This window comes from Ctenocephalides felis, unplaced genomic scaffold (assembly GCF_003426905.1).
Source record: "Ctenocephalides felis isolate EL2017-DRISC unplaced genomic scaffold, ASM342690v1 CF-g0.4_SCAFFOLD_01604, whole genome shotgun sequence".
NCBI lineage: Eukaryota > Metazoa > Arthropoda > Insecta > Siphonaptera > Pulicidae > Ctenocephalides > Ctenocephalides felis.
In genome coordinates this window covers 41,186,621-41,204,840 of record NW_020537758.1, presented here as the reverse complement: position 1 = coordinate 41,204,840, position 18,220 = coordinate 41,186,621, and the positions used below count along the sequence as shown (strand labels likewise).

Below are 18,220 nucleotides of genomic sequence, written 5' to 3'. Positions count from 1 at the left end.
TACTGTTCGCGCCAATCAAAGCATGCGGCTATATTGATACATAAACAAAAAATCATCAATCGATTTATTATAAAATTAAAACTCAAATCATTCAACACGGAATAAAACCATATTAAATTATTATAAATACGATGTAATTTATGTAATTAAAGTAAAATAAATATTACTAGTTACAAAATCAAAGTATTTACAATCGGTCCTTCGAAAAGCAAAATTCAATTCAACCTAAAAAACATTGGTCCTTCGAGTCGAATTGACATCCAGCAGTCGAAGAAGATACAAGACATCAATTGGAGCCAAAGGAGCAGAAATCAGGTCACTTAAAACTAACCATTTTTACAATTATAATCCACGTCAAAATGGAATCGTTAAAATCATTAAAACTGAAGCAAAGAGGAATGAAATCGCGATTAACAAGATATGAGAAAATATGCAAACAAATGGCAGAAACACCTACTTCTGAGTTAGATATTTTAGATATAAACAGCCATGTCGAAGAGGTAAGGCCATTATTTGAAATATTCGAAAACACCATTATCAATATAACAACGCTATTAGAAGACGAAGATGAAATAAATAAGTTAATGGATATCGAATTAGATGAATACTTTGAAAAATATAAAAGGTGCCTATCAACTTTATTAAAATTCAGTCAAATAGCACAAAATAAGTCAGATATTAATTCAAACAACTTTAATGATTCTAATATGACAAATAGTCTTAACAACATTAAATTGCCTCAGATTAATTTGCCTCAGTTTGACGGCTCTTATTTAAACTGGTTACAATTTTACGATTCATTTTCTTGTTTAATTCACAAAGACTCAAACATAGGCAATGCCCAAAAATTTTATTATTTAAAATCGTGCCTAAAGGGGGATGCTGCTAATCTCATAGAATCACTACCGGCAACGGCCGATAATTATATTATTGCGTGGGACTTATTAAAAACGCGGTTTGAAAACAAGAAAATAATCGTAAATAACCATATTAAAAAATTATTTGATCATCCAGCCATGCACAATGAATCGGGTAAGGATCTTCGCAATTTAATAGATACGTTTAATAAGCATTTAAGATGTCTAAAAATGTTGCAACAACCGGTAGACCAGTGGGACGCCCTGATTAATTATTTAATCATGACAAAAATAGACAAAAAAACTCACCAAGAGTGGGAAATGCTCATGAATAGAGGGTCAGAATTAGTTACGTTTGCCGAACTCAATAACTTTCTAAATCAACGTTGTATGACGTTAGAAGCTATAAACCCAACTGAGACAAGAACCGGAAATTTCAATAATTTTAAAGACATAAAAACTAATTTCGAAAAACAACGAAGTCTTACGATACATCAACCAATTGCAAAAATATTTGTCTGTTTTGCAATGGGACTTATCATTCGGCATATAAATGCCCAAAGTTTCGATCACTATCTACAGAAGATAGAATAATTAAAGCAAAAGAACTAAAATTATGCATTAATTGTTTACGGTGTAATCATAATGTTAGTCAATGCCTTTCATCGAGTCGATGTACCTTTTGCAATTTAAATCACCATAGTCTCTTACACAGAAATTCAAACCAACCACAGACTCTTGATACACCACAAATTATTTCATGTCATTCTGCCGGTAACATACCTCTTAATTCTTCACATTCATTTTTAATATGCAATCGTAGATCTAATGTAAAAGCGCAAGAAAATAGAATTTGGGATTTGAAAGCAAGCAATGACATACAATATTTTAATAAAACGAAAACACAACGCAAACAACATTTTTCTAATAGGACTACGACAAATGAAGGAAGAAGGTTTGTTATTACAACACCATTTACAAATTATATAAAAAACAATGCGAATTGTAAATGCTATAGTTCACGCACAAATGATTTACGAACAAATCAAAATCTATTTACCAAAGATAAAAACTTTATGAATACTTATATGTCACTAGGAAATAGAAGCATAGCTAGTGAATGTATCAAACCCAAAACAAGTTTTATTGGCCTAATCACGGTGTGTTTAAAACCAGACAGTTTTTCCAAAGGAATACGAAATTATCGTAATTTATTCTAAAACCGATTCATATTCCATACAATAACATAATCTAATTACTATCTAATTCATTTATATAGTGGCAAGGCCCATTTTGAAACACAGCAAGACACAACATGATACATTCAAGCATGACATAGACATAATTATGAACTTCAAAACTAAAATCACTAACTACCAAAGAATCACCCATTAACTGTTCTGATAACTAGACATGAGTATTTAAAATTGTATCATTGCGGAACACAAATACTATAAAATACAATGCGTAATACCTATTGGCCTATCGGAAGCAGTAACTTTACAAGATTAATCCTAAAAAATGTGTAATATGCTTAAAAGTAAAACCCACATGGATTCATCCATTAATGCTATAATAATCAATTACACCTTTTTTATATGCGGAGTAGATTACGGAGGTCCTGTCTTAATAAGAGATCGTCAAACAAGAGGGTACAAAAAATTAAAGACTTATATATGCTTATTTGTATGTTTTGTTACGAAAGCAATTCATCATGAATTAGTATCTGATTTAACGACGAATAGTTTCATGGCAACATTAAAACGATTTATGGCACGACATGGCAAACCTCGCGGAATCTATTCAGATAATGGAACGAATTTCATAGGCGCAACTTCTGGATTAAAGAAATCTTATAAATTTTCACAAAAAGTCAAATCAAAACCAGATTAGTAATAAAATGACCAACGAAGGTGTATTATGGAAGCACATTCCACCGAATTCTGTTTTTTTCGGAGGAATTTGGGAAGCAACCATAAGGTCATGCAAGATATTAATGAAGAATCCTAACCTTCGAGGAATTTTATGTGATTCTGACACAGATCAAAGCAATGTTTGTATACTCAAGACCAATTTCTTCTTGAAGCTCATATCCTAACGATTTAATGAAGATTATTAATTATTTTGAAATCTACATTTCAAGGCCGGGAGAATGTTCGCGCCAATCAAAGCATGCGGCTATATTGATACATAAACAAAAAATCATCAATCGATTTATTATAAAATTAAAACTCAAATCATTCAACACGGAATAAAACCATATTAAATTATTATAAATACGATGTAATTTATGTAATTAAAGTAAAATAAATATTACTAGTTACAAAATCAAAGTATTTACAATCGGTCCTTCGAAAAGCAAAATTCAATTCAACCTAAAAAACAGATACTATATGTCTAAAAGAGGTTTGCTATGTTTGCAAAGTTTGCAATTATAATAAATTAAATATAATAATTAATAATTATTGAAAAATAATTTATTATTATTTAAGGCTTATGATTATTTTTACAAAAGTATTCAGATTAAGATCATGTTTATTTATCTATGATTAATATTATATATAACAAAAAAATTCAAGCCCTCACTGCTTTGAGGCGTTTGTTTGGAATTATTCGCGTTCGTTCGTGTTCCTGTTCGTTCTTCTTTGTATTTTCTTGCTCGTCATGTTCGTTCGTGTTCGTTCGTTAGGTGTGGACGCACCTTTATATGAAGTAGAACTGCCAACTGTCAAACATTTGCCATCTCAAAAATAATTGCTGGAAACGCGAAAGTATATTTATTTCATGATAATCATATTATTTTTATCTGAGAATATAAATGTGAGACATATTTTAAAAATATAACAGTAAAAATATAACAAGCAAAAAAAGTTAGTAAATTTGAAAAATCATCGATATTTGGATGTTGAAAATATCGATAGTATATTATCGAAGAGCACAGAAGGTTAGGTTATGTGTTGCACGCTCAATGAGTCAAGATTGCGTTAATGTTTTAGTAGTACACGTGTTGTGAGGACTGTTTTTAGAATTATTAATTGTATTTTAATTGCATCAATACTTTATCTAGTGACAATGGCAGAGGAAAACGGTTCCACTGATACGAAAGTAGAAAACACATCTGAAACTGTAGCAACAGAGAAGACTGTCGAAGAATTAAAATCGGAGAACAAAGTAAGTGATGAAGAAATTTCAGATCTTGAAAAAAACATCATTCGCCAAGTTGAGTATTACTTTGGAGACAGCAACTTGCCCAGAGATAAATTCCTCCAAGAACAGATAAAATTAGATGATGGATGGATTTCTCTTACAGTTTTACTTACTTTTAAGAGGTTATCTAGCATGACCACAAATCAAGAGGTAATTGCTAAAGCTTTACTTAAGTCTACTAATGATCTCTTAGAAGTTTCTGAAGATCACTCTAAGGTCAGGCGTTCTTTGGCAAAGCCTGTTCCTGAAATGAATGAAGAAAGGCGTAAAGCATTGATGTCCAGAACTGTATATGCTAAAGGTTTTCCTTTAGATGCTAAGCTGGACAGTATATTAGACTTTTTTAAAGATTATGAGTTTGTAGAAAATGTTATAATGCGTACATATTTAGATAAAGTAAACAAAAAGTATTGTTTTAAGGGAAGCGTTTTTGCTACATTTGCCACTGAAGAGCAATCTAAAAAGTTTTTAGAGATTGAAAAAGTTACTTACTTAGACCAAGAACTGTTATGTATGTCACAGAATGATTACCACGAAATGAAAAAAAATGAAAGGTCTTCCGGTAAGAATAAATCCAAAAAAGCTGAAGAAGATACTAAAGAAGCTTTTCGTCCTCCTAATGGAACAGTAATTTTCTTAGAAGGCTTGCCAGAAAATGCAACTCGTGAAGATATCAAAGAAGTGTTCATTGAACTAGAGGCAGAAGTTGCATATGTAGATTACAATAAAGGTGATAAATCTGGTTGGATAAGGTTCCACAATGAAGACAGTGGTAAAGAGATTATTAAAAAAATAACTGATGGCAAACTCAAAATCTGTGATTCTGAAGTAACAGCTAGATTATTAGAAGGTGAAGAAGAAACAAAGTTTTTAGATAAAGTCGTTGAAGACATGAAAAATTACAGACAAAAACAATCACATGGCCGCAAGGGACGTGGTGGTAGAGGTGGTGGCAGAGGAGGTAGAGGTGGTTGGAATAACAGGAAACGCAAAGCAGATGGTGAAAATGGAGGTCCACCTGCTAAACAATAAATATCGCTGAAAAATATCATCTTTTTTAATTTAATGTATGATAAGGACATGAAATTTATTTAATGAAAATATTTTATGTTGTAATAGTTGCTAATGTATAATTATAATAAATATGAATACATGTTATATCTGAATTTTTATAAAACAATTTTTTTTATTACATTTTCAAATTTAACTTAGCTATAAGAAATATTTTTGTCATATGATTCACATAATTAATAAGAAGTAATCTATGATTTGCTTTATATTCCTATTATGTTTTTATTTCTCAAGTACATCCTGTTTTTATTGTATTTTGTAATCTTCACCTTTTTACAATCCAGGATTGCTATTTTTATTTTCTATTCATATTTTTTTGCCAGAACATGTGAATCATTCTTATTGCTATTATTCTTTTGAATTTTTTAATAATCTGAACAGGTTTACAGTTATATATATATATATATATATATATATATATATATATATATTTAAATTCATTTTATTTTCATATTCAGAAAATCTATTTGCACAAAATTGTCAAGAACTTATTGATATTTTCATTAATTTGATAAGAACCGGATAATATATGTAAGATGATGACATTTTGCATAAAATATACTTTTTTAGCTTTGTAAATTCATCTGACAAATATTTCCTTGGGATATATACCCAAAAATATTCAAGAATGAACATTCTACTGCAGGTTTAATTACATGAACATCTTTTTAGACTTATTCCTTTTTTATCACAAAGCAAATTACGTAATTTGACTGTTTTTCCCTGTGTAATAAGTTATTGAAATTTATATTATAAATAATATAATAATTCTAATTGAACTATTCGAGATACATGCTAAAGTTTGAAAATTAATGACGAATGACTGTACGTACAGGAAAGGTTGTTCATCCCTGAGTTTCTCGAATATTAAATGATTTACATGTTTAGTTGATTAATACTATTCCTATGTAATTTGCTATAAGTTTTATGAAGCAGCTCAGATAAAATACTATTTATGTATTACACGAAGCCCCAATGAGGCCCCACAGCCTCAGAGTACATGTTCGACAGTTTTTACTTGTCTTGTGACTGTGACTGTACTCGTACTGTCAACATACTTGAAGTGTGCAGTTTCATGCAAACTTCTACATTGTCATTCTCGAACCCAAATGACTTACCTATTGTTTTCTTTAAGTAAAACAATGATTGTGCTAAATTAGCAAAAGCGTTCAAATTTTATTATTATAATTAGGAACTGTTGTTTTTAGTGACTGTTATTATCCAATTCTAATCAAAAATGACAGACACACCTGATAATGCCCGAATTACTACCATGGTTGAAGATGTTTTTGCAATAACATTAAACCCAGAAAAATTTGTGGACTGTGAACAAAAACCAGATTATATTCAAATGATTTATCTAGAAGAACTAGCAGAAAGTTTGAAGCCGCAAAAACACATTGACATTGAGACTTTAGAACAAGCTCTTTTTGAAAGGTTGATGCTAACAAATATCACAGAATTTGTGTTACCAAAATCCAGTAAGCCCCCATATATAGATTATGTAGTTCAGAATAAAGCAATTCTCTATTTAAATACTGCTTATGAAAGACTTAAGAAGTACAATGCATCAAAAGACAAATTTGTAATTAATATTGTGGAAAATATGAAATCACTTATTTTGCGTAATGTGTGTACTGCCATGGAGCAACCAGACATATTTCAAGATCAAGTAATTTGGCAGCAATGGTTTGATATTCTTAAGGATAATCTTGATAATTCCGGATCAATTCCAGGTTTTGTTTTAGATGTTATAGCTGCCCTAGATAAGCAAGGTGATATACTAATTACAAACATATGTGTTACATATGAATGTATATATTAATGGTAATGGTATATATATAAATGACAAACATATTTATTTTGCTCTATATTAAGAATCAACAATGACACTTTTTTAAATGTTTTTATTACAACAATTTTTATTTGAACATCATGTTCAAATTACAAACCAATTATCTTTTATTGATCTTCATTTGAATACCCTATTTTTTACTTTAATTTTTCATTAATCTATTAGTTTCAAATGATTTTTCAACATTCTATATGTATAATCTTTAATACAATCTTACTTTTTACACTATTGGCGTTTACATTGTTTACAATATCTCTGATTTTTTATATTAAAATATTACTTTTATCAAAAATATTACTTTTGCGTACATTGTACAAACATATACATGATATATGGTTTCCAAAATAGTTTTTGTTTCGAATATTGCATACATTTCTAAGGATAACTTCATAATTTACTTGAAAACTCAATGAAAGTACTGAAAAGACTATTTATGAAAGTACTGAAAGACTATTTACTTAACTATGAATAATGTTATTAGCTTCTATGAATACATCTCTATATGGTACTACTTATCATATTTCTCTTTATTAGATAATGGTTTTGAAATATTGAAGGGAGCATTTACACCAATTCTCATTCATGTGCATAGAATGATTGCTGGAGCCAACTTGATAAACTTGGAATATTGGACATACACATTTGTTCTAACATTTGCCTCTCATATTTCTTTAGCTAAAGTTCTTTTAGAATATGCAACTCCGAAATCCAATGGTTTGTATCAAGATGTTATATTTTACTTAATAAGAATATGTATTGTAACATAATGATTATGTTTATTTAGATGGTAGAGCTTATGCAGAAACAATATTTGGATCATTTTTGTCCTTATCAATTTTGCCCAAAAGTCCTTTTGCTCCATATGAATATTTTGAAAATCCACTAGAAATGGTATGATATAATATTATTATTGCTTCATTCCATTATAAATATATTCAATTTTTGCTTACATAAGTAAAATGTTTTTGATTATATTATTGTTATAAAGTTCAATATAATTTAATACCATGAAATGTCTTGATAGTTCAAGACAAGGTTTTACACTATTTTTTGTATAAACCATTGTTATGAGCAGATTTTAAAGCCTTTAAATATTTTTCATGTTTTTCATCTATTTGTTCAATAACATTCTGTTAATTACATTTAGCAAATTCGAAATCCAATGGAAGGAACACTGTGGTCAGCATTGGAGAATCTAGGTGATCAAATGCATGGAATATTTTTAAAATTACTAAGATTAGGCGGTGAAATAAGATCAAAAACTTTGGATTGGTTAGGTGCTTGTTTACATAGTAACAACAGTAGGGGACAAATATGGAGCACACAGGTAAAGATATTATTGTATTTTTCGATAAATCTTAAATAATTCAGATTTTAAGATAAATGATTTTATTTATATGAAATTTGAATGAAATGTGTTTTACCATATTCTTTCAGAAAATGTAAAACAATTTTACATTATGTATCAAATGTATCTCAAGATGCTTTTATATGCTTCATACATTTGCAATTCGAGACACTGCAGTTTTAAGCCTTAAAGTATACTGCAACCACATTTTTATGATTTATTCTGATTAGAAATTAAATGCCTACTTTTATGGGATTTTTTTTAAAACATGCTAACAATAAGAAACAAATTTAACTAAGTTTAGCTTAATTGGATTATTTTTATACCTGCAATGTAAAATTGGCTTAAATTTTTGCCCATGCAATTACTGTTTTACTGATGTATTGTTTCTGTTAAAAATTGGATTCTGTTTTTATTAATTATCAAAATTCTCAGAAATAATTGCATGTTAAACATTATTCTTTAATTGAAATAAGTTAATTAATTTTATTCTGTAGATAATGGATATTGATCCAACATTAGGAACTTATGTTAGTGATGCATTTATGTTGAACATGGGTGCAGTGATGTTGAGAATGTGTCGCCCGTTTTGTAAGGATTACAGAGATGGCAAAGCTCTGAGGATAGACCCCACATATGGAGCTGTCGAGGTTAGTAATAACTGAAAACTAAATTATTCATGTGCTCAATAGTGCAATAACATAGTCACTTTGAATGCTCAAGGTCTTATTGACTAGAATATTAACTGCATATTTTAATAAAGAAAATATTTATAATTTCAGGAGCAAGATAGGGAATCAAAAGGTGTACATATGAAAGCATTATGTAATGATACCTGTTTATTGCCAACATTGGATGGTACAGTTAGGCCTACTTCTGATCAATACAGTTTTACAACTGAATGTTATTTTATGACTCAAAAATGTTTGGACATTGGTATGTATCCATTAATTTTGATACAGATATTATTTAAATTTTTACTCATTATTTATATTTTAGGTTACAGAGTATGTGTAGAAAGATTAACAAAGCAAAATCAAGATATAGCTCGCATACAAAGAGCTTATAATGATGCAAGAGAACAGGGTTCGCCTGCTGCGAATCATTTGTTACAAAGGATGACACAGGATATGACAAAGTATGATTGATAATATAGATTCTTTAATTTTTTTATAATACAATGATAAATAAATTACAAAGTACATACAGTTATATTTCTAACATAATATTGCCAAAAATATTTATTTTTTGTATTTGATATTAGGCTATTTAATATTTATCATTATTATTGTACTATTTGTTTATTATTATAGATTAATGTTGAATTCCAATTATTTTCTGATAAAAATATTTCGAATATAAATCTATAGCACAATAAACATTTCCATAATGTTTTCAAAAATTAATAAAAATTAACAAAAAACTATATTGAAAGAAAACACTTTATAATAAATATATATAATATTAAATTTAGACTAAATTGATACATTTAATACTTATTATACTTATAGATATACTGTGCTTATAATAATATCAAGTTTCAGTCTAATAAGAATATATTTCTCTATAGTAAGAAAGAATATATTACTTCAGTAAATGTTTCCTACTATAGAGAAATATATTCTTATTAGACTGCAACTTGACTTTATTATGACTTATGATATCTATAAGTATAACAAGTATTAAATATATTTATTTTAAAGGATTTTTTCAATATAGTTCTCTGTTAGTTTTTATTAATTTTTGTTTGTTCTTCTATACATTATGGTGTTTTTTTATTGTACTATAGATCTACATTCGTAATATTCTTATTACAAAATGATTGGAATTCAATATTAATCTTTAATAATAAATAAATAGTACAATAATAATAATAACAAATATTAAATAGCCTAACATCAAACACAAAAAATGAATATTTCTGACAATATTATGTTAGAAATATAAATGTTTGCTCATATATGCCTTTTTAGAACTTATTTCTTTATATTGCAGTGTATAATATTGTTATTGGAATTTATAAATTTTTTTGAGCATCAGTTTTAAAAAATAACATTATTAATGAATGCAAAGAAATAATTGCTTACACTGTTATGATATATATGAGAATTAACTGTTATGATAATATATCAATTAACATTTATTGTTTATATATATTGTTATTGCTATTATATATATTATTATTTGAACAGGTATCTCTCACTGCGCAGTACTCTGTTTGAACCTAGTATGTTGCAACTTCTGCAAGAATTACATACCTCGACTGCTACATGGATAACTCAGGTTTCAATTAACAATGAGTTAAATGAAATGCAGAACACTAGCTCAGACCAGCTAGCCAACCAGGCAGAGAAGATTCAAAAAGTGTTGAACTATGCCCCAATGAAGTTCAGAGAAATTATTTTTCCTTTATCAGAATCTGTTCCTGATACATTGAGGTAAAGTTTGTTGTTGATTTATTTTATTAATGAAATCATGTGAATTTTTGATTTACAAGTTGATGTATTTTTTATATGGAATTTGATGTTTTGATGATGAAGAATAATAACTTTGATCTTTTGATATTAATACAACAATTGTTATATACATCATAGTTAAAACAATTTTATGGTTTAGGATTATTAACTTTCAGGTGCGTTCCAGAATTCATCATAGAAAATACAATATGTTTCCATCCATTTGTGCGTCATTTTAATAATGTGGATTTTGTGATTGATGAGAGAGCGGGTTCCCTAGAGCCAATTTTAACTATGGTTTTAGTATTCATGGGTTCTGACAGCAGAATGGTGAACCCTCATCTTAGAGCAAAATTAGCTGAATGTTTAGAATCAATGTTACCAAGTCTCAAGGAGGACCATGCATTACATCCAATGATGCAGGCAAATAACCCTTTAAATACTTTTGCCAGACAAAGATTGTTCACAGAACATCCGCATAGGCTGCAGGTAATTTATTGTGTTTATTAACAGAATATATTAGTAATGGATATATTTATAATATAAGATACATATGTATTTAAAACTTCAAATATGTACCCCGTTAATTATTCATTAATTAATGAAGAGTATTTAATTTTTAATTATTGTAACTTTTATAGATTATTTCAAGTTTGTTAAACGTATTTGTTGGCATAGAAATGACAGGCCAAAGTGTTCAGTTCGAACAGAAATTTAACTATAGAAGACCAATGTATGTGGTCATGGATTATTTGTGGCAGATAGAAGAACACCGAAAATGTTTCCAGTAAATAGATATTATAAACATTGAATTAAATATATATATATATATATATATATATATATATATATATATATATATAGATTACGTGTACTCAATATTATTATGTGTTATAGTAATCTTGCACTTGATGCAGAACAAAATATGGAAGCTACAGATCCTCCACTATTTTTGCGTTTTGCAAATCTTTTGTTGAATGATGCTGTATTTCTACTAGATGAATCCTTGTCAAACATGGCTCAGTTGAGGACAATGCAGGCAGCAAGGTAAAAAAATAAAATAACAATCCAATTTATTAAAATCTTATGGGATAAAATTGTTTTAATTTGACTTATTTGATATATTAACAGTAACTTTAGTTTTTTTTTTTGTTTTCAGAGGATTTTTGTTAACATCTGCTAATATATATATATTTAATTAATTTTTTAACTATAAATAGTTAAAGTATTTTTATAAGATTTAGTTAATGTTTTATCAATTTTCTTATGCATGTTTTTATTTCTTCTCTCTTACTGTTTAAATACTGCAACACATCTTAATACTAACTATTATAACAATATCTTTATTATTTATTACAATATTTTCTGTAGATTGAATGGCGAGTGGAACAACTTGTCCATGCCTGAACGTGAGCAGAACATTGGAAATTTGCAAAGGATTGGAATGATGGCTAGATTTGACAATATTTTGGGTCGTGAAACTATTCATACAATTCAGTATTTAACAAGTGAGGTCAAAGGCGTTTTTTGTCACAATTCCATGGTTGATCGCGTCGCTTCTATGCTCAACTATTTTTTACTGCATTTAGTTGGACCAAATAAAAAAAATTTTAAGGTAAAAGGATAAAACATGATGAATGCTGTTTAAAAACTGACCTGCTTTCAACTCATTCATGTTATATGTTTTCAGGTGAAGGATAGTCAAGAGTATGATTTTGAACCAGCAAATATAGTTCTTAATATATCGCGCATTTATGTAAATTTATCAGATAGTGATGCATTTTGTTTAGCTGTTTCGCAAGACGGCAGATCTTATAGTCAACAATTGTTTGTCCAAGCTGAAGATGTGTTGGGTAATAAATATAAATTTAATAGATACATCAGAATATTTATGTAGAGTAATTTTATGATAGATGCATATTTTATAAAAGTTAATTAAATAATTATGATTGTTACCTGGATTTCACACTCAGAAGAATTAGTATTTAATTTTGTTATTATTTGTTTTACACTTAAGTATCGCAAAATTCAATAATCCAAGTAATTATTTCAAATTTTCACACATAATCAAAGAGAAAAAAGTTGATCTTTTATTGAATTTTTTAAAGCACGCATCGGCGGCGGTCCTTTGATTGGAGATTTGCGAATAGTAGCTGAGAGGGTACACACTCTTGCTGAAAAGCAACAGAGGGAAGAGGAAGCATTAGCCGAAGCTCCTGAAGAATTCTTGGATCCTATTATGTCTACATTGATGACTGATCCTGTAATACTTCCTAGTTCAAGAACGACTGTTGATAGAGCTACCATTGCCAGGTAAATTTTATTCTTCATAGTAAGACATTGATACACATACACACACACACACACACACACATATATATATATATATATATATATATATATATAATGTGGAGTTTATAAATTATATAAATATATCTTTCATATATATTAGGAAGATATATTTATATGTTAGAAATCACACAAACTTGAAATTAACATACCAATAGATTCCGTTTTTAAATAAATTTAAAATTTAAATATAATAGAACTATATATTATATTTATTTATAGAATAGAACTATAATTTGATCTGACAGCATATATTTCCTGTATCATTTTCAGGCATTTGCTAAGTGATCAAACGGATCCATTCAATCGCTCACCATTAAGCATGGACTTAGTAAAGTCTAACACGGAGTTAAAGCAAAGAATAGAAGAGTGGATAAAAGAAAGAAAGAAGAACGCCAATTCGGAAAATTCAACAGAACCTATGAATTTAGATTAAGCTATATATAAGTTATATATATATATATATATATATATATATATATATATGTATATAGTAAGGATTTACTTATAAATATATATATATATAAATATAAAGCATAGTTCATGTATATATTTGGACCATCTTATATTGAATAAGAATTTTTGAAAATGTCTGATTTGTATATATTTATATTATACTTGTTATTTAACAAAAAATAAACAAAGATCTAAAGATTTAATTAGTACTTATTTTTTAATGATTATAAGTGTTTTTATAAAATATTATAAATATAAAATAAGCAAAAAGTGAAACATTTTATATGTATTATATCAAATATGCAAAATGGATATATTAGGTCAAGCATTTGTCACAAAACGTGTATATACACTCATGCTTTAATACAATTATATTTGAAGCGCCTGATATATAATTATAGCTTGTGTTGGAGCTTGTGAAGAATTTAGTTCTACATTCAAATCTACAATTTTTTATATAAAAATTTATCTGTCACACATCCGTATATATACAAATCTTACTTTGGAAAAAAAATGTGGAAAAAAAATTTTGGAAAAGGAAATTTTTGGAAAAAGTGTTACCAGTCTATATAAATATATATTCTGTGCTCTATGTTTAATTTTTGTTGTAAATATTTTTGAAATATATCAACAGTCTGTGCTGTCTAGTGTCAGACAATATAATAATATTAATATCTATGTTTACTTATCTATGATTAATATAATGGTCTAGTACTTGGTTGAACAAGTGACTTTATCATAATAACAATTATTCATAGAATAAATTTTTATAATTTAACTATCATAGAATTTAAGTTGAAGTGTGTTTCTTGTGAAAATATGATTTAGGTAAGTACAAAATAATATTTGATATTTTAATTTTAAGGGACAGTGGTTCGTGTTTATTTATTTATAAATATTTTGGCAAACTGTTGGGCATAATTTTAAACAAATATTTGTTAAAAACATTTCCAATGCATTGTGATATTGATTCAGGTTCAAAACAATTTTAATACATGAATTTGTTACTTTAAACGTCAAAATTGAATTATATTGTTTAAGGTTAAACGTCAAATGTCAAACATCAAATGTCAAAATTGACAGTTGTTTTCAGGTTAAAAATGTCTGTTGTGACATGTTTATTTTCAAATGTTTATTTTAAAATTGTTAATGAATATTTTATTTGAAAGCAAAACCACAAAAACTTAGTGAAAAAATCCGTGGATAGATATCTTTGAAATAATCAAGTAGAACAGGTCAGATTTAGTTCATTTTTTCTTACCTTTCCAAAACTTCTCAAAATCAGAAATATTTCAAAAGAGGAAAATACTTTTTTTTATTGTTCAAACAAATATTAATAGTCGTTATATAACAAATATAAGGAAATACGTTTTTGAATGTTTTTTTTGAAAATAAATATTTGTGTATTAATAGTCGTGTTAATAATATTTATTAAAAGTTCAGTTGTTATTAATAATTCAATATATTTACATCATAAATGGGCCAAAATACATAAATGCTCTTTATAAGTAATGTTTGTTCTTTTGAATCATAAGTGCCATTTTCAATTAAATTAATTAATTAATTAATTTAATGTCTAATGTTAATGAAATATTTGAGAAATTTGCATAAAATTAAATTACCAACAATTTTTTTTAATATTTGAATACTTTAAAATATTATTCAAAAGCAAAATAAGGATTTTAGCGAGCTAACAGTACAATCATGTTTTAACAATATTTATGAATCATCAACCATATTGAATCCATAAACTATCCACGGTTGAACCTCAAATTTAAACGTAATATGTAGATTTGCCACTTTTTTTTACTTTTCTTCAAATAAGTTTTAATTTTCTTTTCGGACAATTTAATTTATTTACATTAGTGAAAACTAGATAAAACTTACTAAAATTTAGCGCAAACTAGTATATATACTTGGATACTAAAATTCCTGTAATTTTTAACTGAAACGCGAATTTGTATCTGTGTACATTTTATCAAACAACTTGAAAATTTTGTTTTAGGCATTTCAATTTATCCATATTAGTAAAAAATAGATAAAATTCAGATTTATAATTACTGAACCATATTAAAAACAAAGACTGCTATTCATGATTTTTGTTAAACACATTCTACTCAATTTGAAAATAATATAGAATTATTCGATTATAATAAATGATGTATTCTACAAATTTATTTGAAGTTGAATCTATGGATTACTATCCACGCATTTTTTAAACTTTGGAAATGATCCTATTTTAGATGTATATCCTTAGAATAATTTTTAAATCTTATTACAGGTGCTTTGACTTAAAAGAATGCCTTAAAAGGAACCTTACAACCTAGGTCACCCCTATAGTAGAGGAAAAATATAATCAACAACTAATTGGACAAAGTCTTTTTGATAAAAAGGACAAAATTATCCTGTTTGATGAGCTTTCAGGGCGTGTATCACTGCAAAACATCGAAAACTTTGGTTCCAACATCGTAATTTTAGCAAAAAAAATGGATTTGTTTTCGCAATTTTCGAAATGTTTTGATTGATTCCGAAAGATTTTGGGACGCTGATTTCAAAAATGCTATCTATTTTGGGATAAACACACATACACCCCGCGAAAAATCGAAATCTTTGGTTGCAAAATCTATTGTTTAAAAATAAAATCGTTTTTTTTTGCGATTTTCAAAATGTTTTGATTGGTTTTGATTGATTTTGGGGCGCTGATTTCGAAAATATTATCCGTTTTTGGATAAATCCACATACACCCCCCCGAAAAATCAAAATCTTTGGTTGCAAAATCGATTTTTCTCTAAAAAAAATCGGCTTTCTTCGCGATTTTCAAAATGTTTTGATTGGTTTTGATTGATTTTGGGACGCTGATTTCGAAAATATTATCCGTTTTTGGATAAATCCACATACCGCTGCGAAAAATCGAAATCATTGGTAGCAAAACCAAAATTTTACTAATGAAATTAAATTTTTTTTTCGCGATTTTCAAAATGTTTTGACCGATTCTGATAGTTTTCGAGGTGCTGATTCCGAATATGAAATCAGTTTTTGGAAAAAAAAATTCTTCTGCCTTTGGTACCAAATTGAAGTTTGAAAAATTGCCAACTTTGAAGCTGATTTTAACTATGAAGACGATGATAAATTTGTATTTTTTTTGGTTTGGTATAAAGGTTGTACTTTAGTCTACACAAAGCATTAATTAAAATTATTAATTTCATTCATTAAGTGCCTTAAAATTGCATTTGAAAGTCACGATTTTGGCCAATTTTGGCTGCTCCTGATAGACTGTCTTTTTATCGAAAAAATAATAAGATTTTTAAATTACACCAAAGTAGGTTTGGTTTGCTGCTAACCAGGCGTAAATATGAATTTATTAAAAATTATCCTCCTACTTTTTCTTATCTTTTATATATATATATATATACACGCGTATATATATATGCGTATATATATATATATATATATTATTATATATATATATATATGCGTATATATTTTTATTTATATATATATATATATATATATATATATGATTTAGTAGTTAATTTTGATGTTGAAATATATGAGTGAGTTCTTGAGGGCGATACTACTATCGCCTATCGCCCTCAAGAACTCACTCATATATATATATATATATATATATATATATATATATATATATATTAGGGTGGTCCTTAAATTGGTCATTTTCGAATTTCCTTGCTCCAGGGGCTCAAATGGTTCCAAATAGATAAAAAACAATTCTCTGAAAGTTTTAGCTCTTAATATTAACGTTTAGATAGAGCGCAATTCAATCAAAGTTTTGTATGGAAATAGCATGGAAAATTTTCAAAAGTTTAAAAATGTTTTTTTAGATGTAATTTAGCGAACAAACGAATGAATAAAACTCATTCATTTGTCGCTAAGTTATACCTAAACATTTTTTTTTAATTTCAAAAATTTTTTCCATGCTCTTTCCATACAAAGTTTGATTGAATTGCGCTCTATCTAAACGTTAATATTAAGAGCTAAAACTTTCAGAGAATGGTTTTTATCAATTTGGAACCATTTGAGCCCTGGGAGCAAGGAAATTCGAAAAGACCATTTAAGGACCACCCTAATATATATATATATATTATGTTGATTTTTGTAATACTGACACTCAATAAATTTAATTCTATCTATATGTCGCCTATCGCCCTCAAGAACTCACTCATATATATATATATATATATATATATATATATATAATATATATATATATTATGTTGATTTTTGTAATACTGACACTCAATAAATTTAATTCTATCTATATGTCTTATTTATTTACACAGTTTGAAAAATTATTGGTTCCAAATATTTTTTTCAGTCAAATGGGGTTCGAACTGGCGAACTTTGAATTGATATTCTGGCCTCAATCGTATCTTTACGACCTCGGCCATTCGCACATTTGGCATACTACATTTTTAGGAAACTTATATCTTTCAGTTTGAAAATGATACTTTATATTTAAAAAAAAAGACTGCGGTTTCGAGTAACCAATTGGCCGAGATCGTTAAGTGACCGCTAAGATTGCTCAGCGTGTCTCGGATCGATTCCAGAAGAGGCACAAAAAATCGAATGTATAGTTTTTCATAATTATCAAATATTAGTT

At 27.7% G+C, this 18,220-nt stretch overlaps 2 protein-coding genes across 2 annotated transcripts; both read left to right on the top strand.

Moving 5' to 3' along the window:
• Positions 1-3,702: 3,702 nt before the first annotated feature.
• Positions 3,703-5,139, top strand: LOC113372370 (la protein homolog). Its single transcript, XM_026612690.1, has one exon. It carries the CDS (start codon positions 3,930-3,932, stop codon positions 5,094-5,096), a length of 1,167 nt encoding a protein of 388 aa, XP_026468475.1. The 5' UTR covers positions 3,703-3,929; the 3' UTR covers positions 5,097-5,139.
• Positions 5,140-6,207: 1,068 nt separating this feature from the next.
• On the top strand, positions 6,208-13,579 carry LOC113373781 (ubiquitin conjugation factor E4 A). Its single transcript, XM_026614056.1, has 15 exons — positions 6,208-6,910; positions 7,525-7,704; positions 7,775-7,881; positions 8,138-8,317; positions 8,836-8,988; positions 9,121-9,274; positions 9,338-9,476; positions 10,531-10,776; positions 10,971-11,283; positions 11,436-11,581; positions 11,692-11,841; positions 12,166-12,409; positions 12,485-12,647; positions 12,903-13,107; positions 13,417-13,579. Exons 1-15 carry the CDS (start codon positions 6,373-6,375, stop codon positions 13,577-13,579), a joined length of 3,081 nt encoding a protein of 1,026 aa, XP_026469841.1. The 5' UTR covers positions 6,208-6,372.
• The last annotated feature ends 4,641 nt before the right edge of the window (positions 13,580-18,220 follow it).

What these genes read in the sequence shown, in the direction of transcription:
- LOC113372370 (XM_026612690.1), top strand. Translation starts at nt 3,930, where the DNA reads ATGGCAGAGGAAAACGGTTCCACTGATACGAAAGTAGAAAACACATCT.
- LOC113373781 (XM_026614056.1), top strand. Translation starts at nt 6,373, where the DNA reads ATGACAGACACACCTGATAATGCCCGAATTACTACCATGGTTGAAGAT. An exon ending in AGCTGCCCTAGATAAGCAAG is followed by an intron (nt 6,911 to 7,524) that starts GTGATATACTAA and finishes TCTCTTTATTAG; the next exon opens with ATAATGGTTTTGAAATATTG. An exon ending in CCACATATGGAGCTGTCGAG is followed by an intron (nt 8,989 to 9,120) that starts GTTAGTAATAAC and finishes TTATAATTTCAG; the next exon opens with GAGCAAGATAGGGAATCAAA.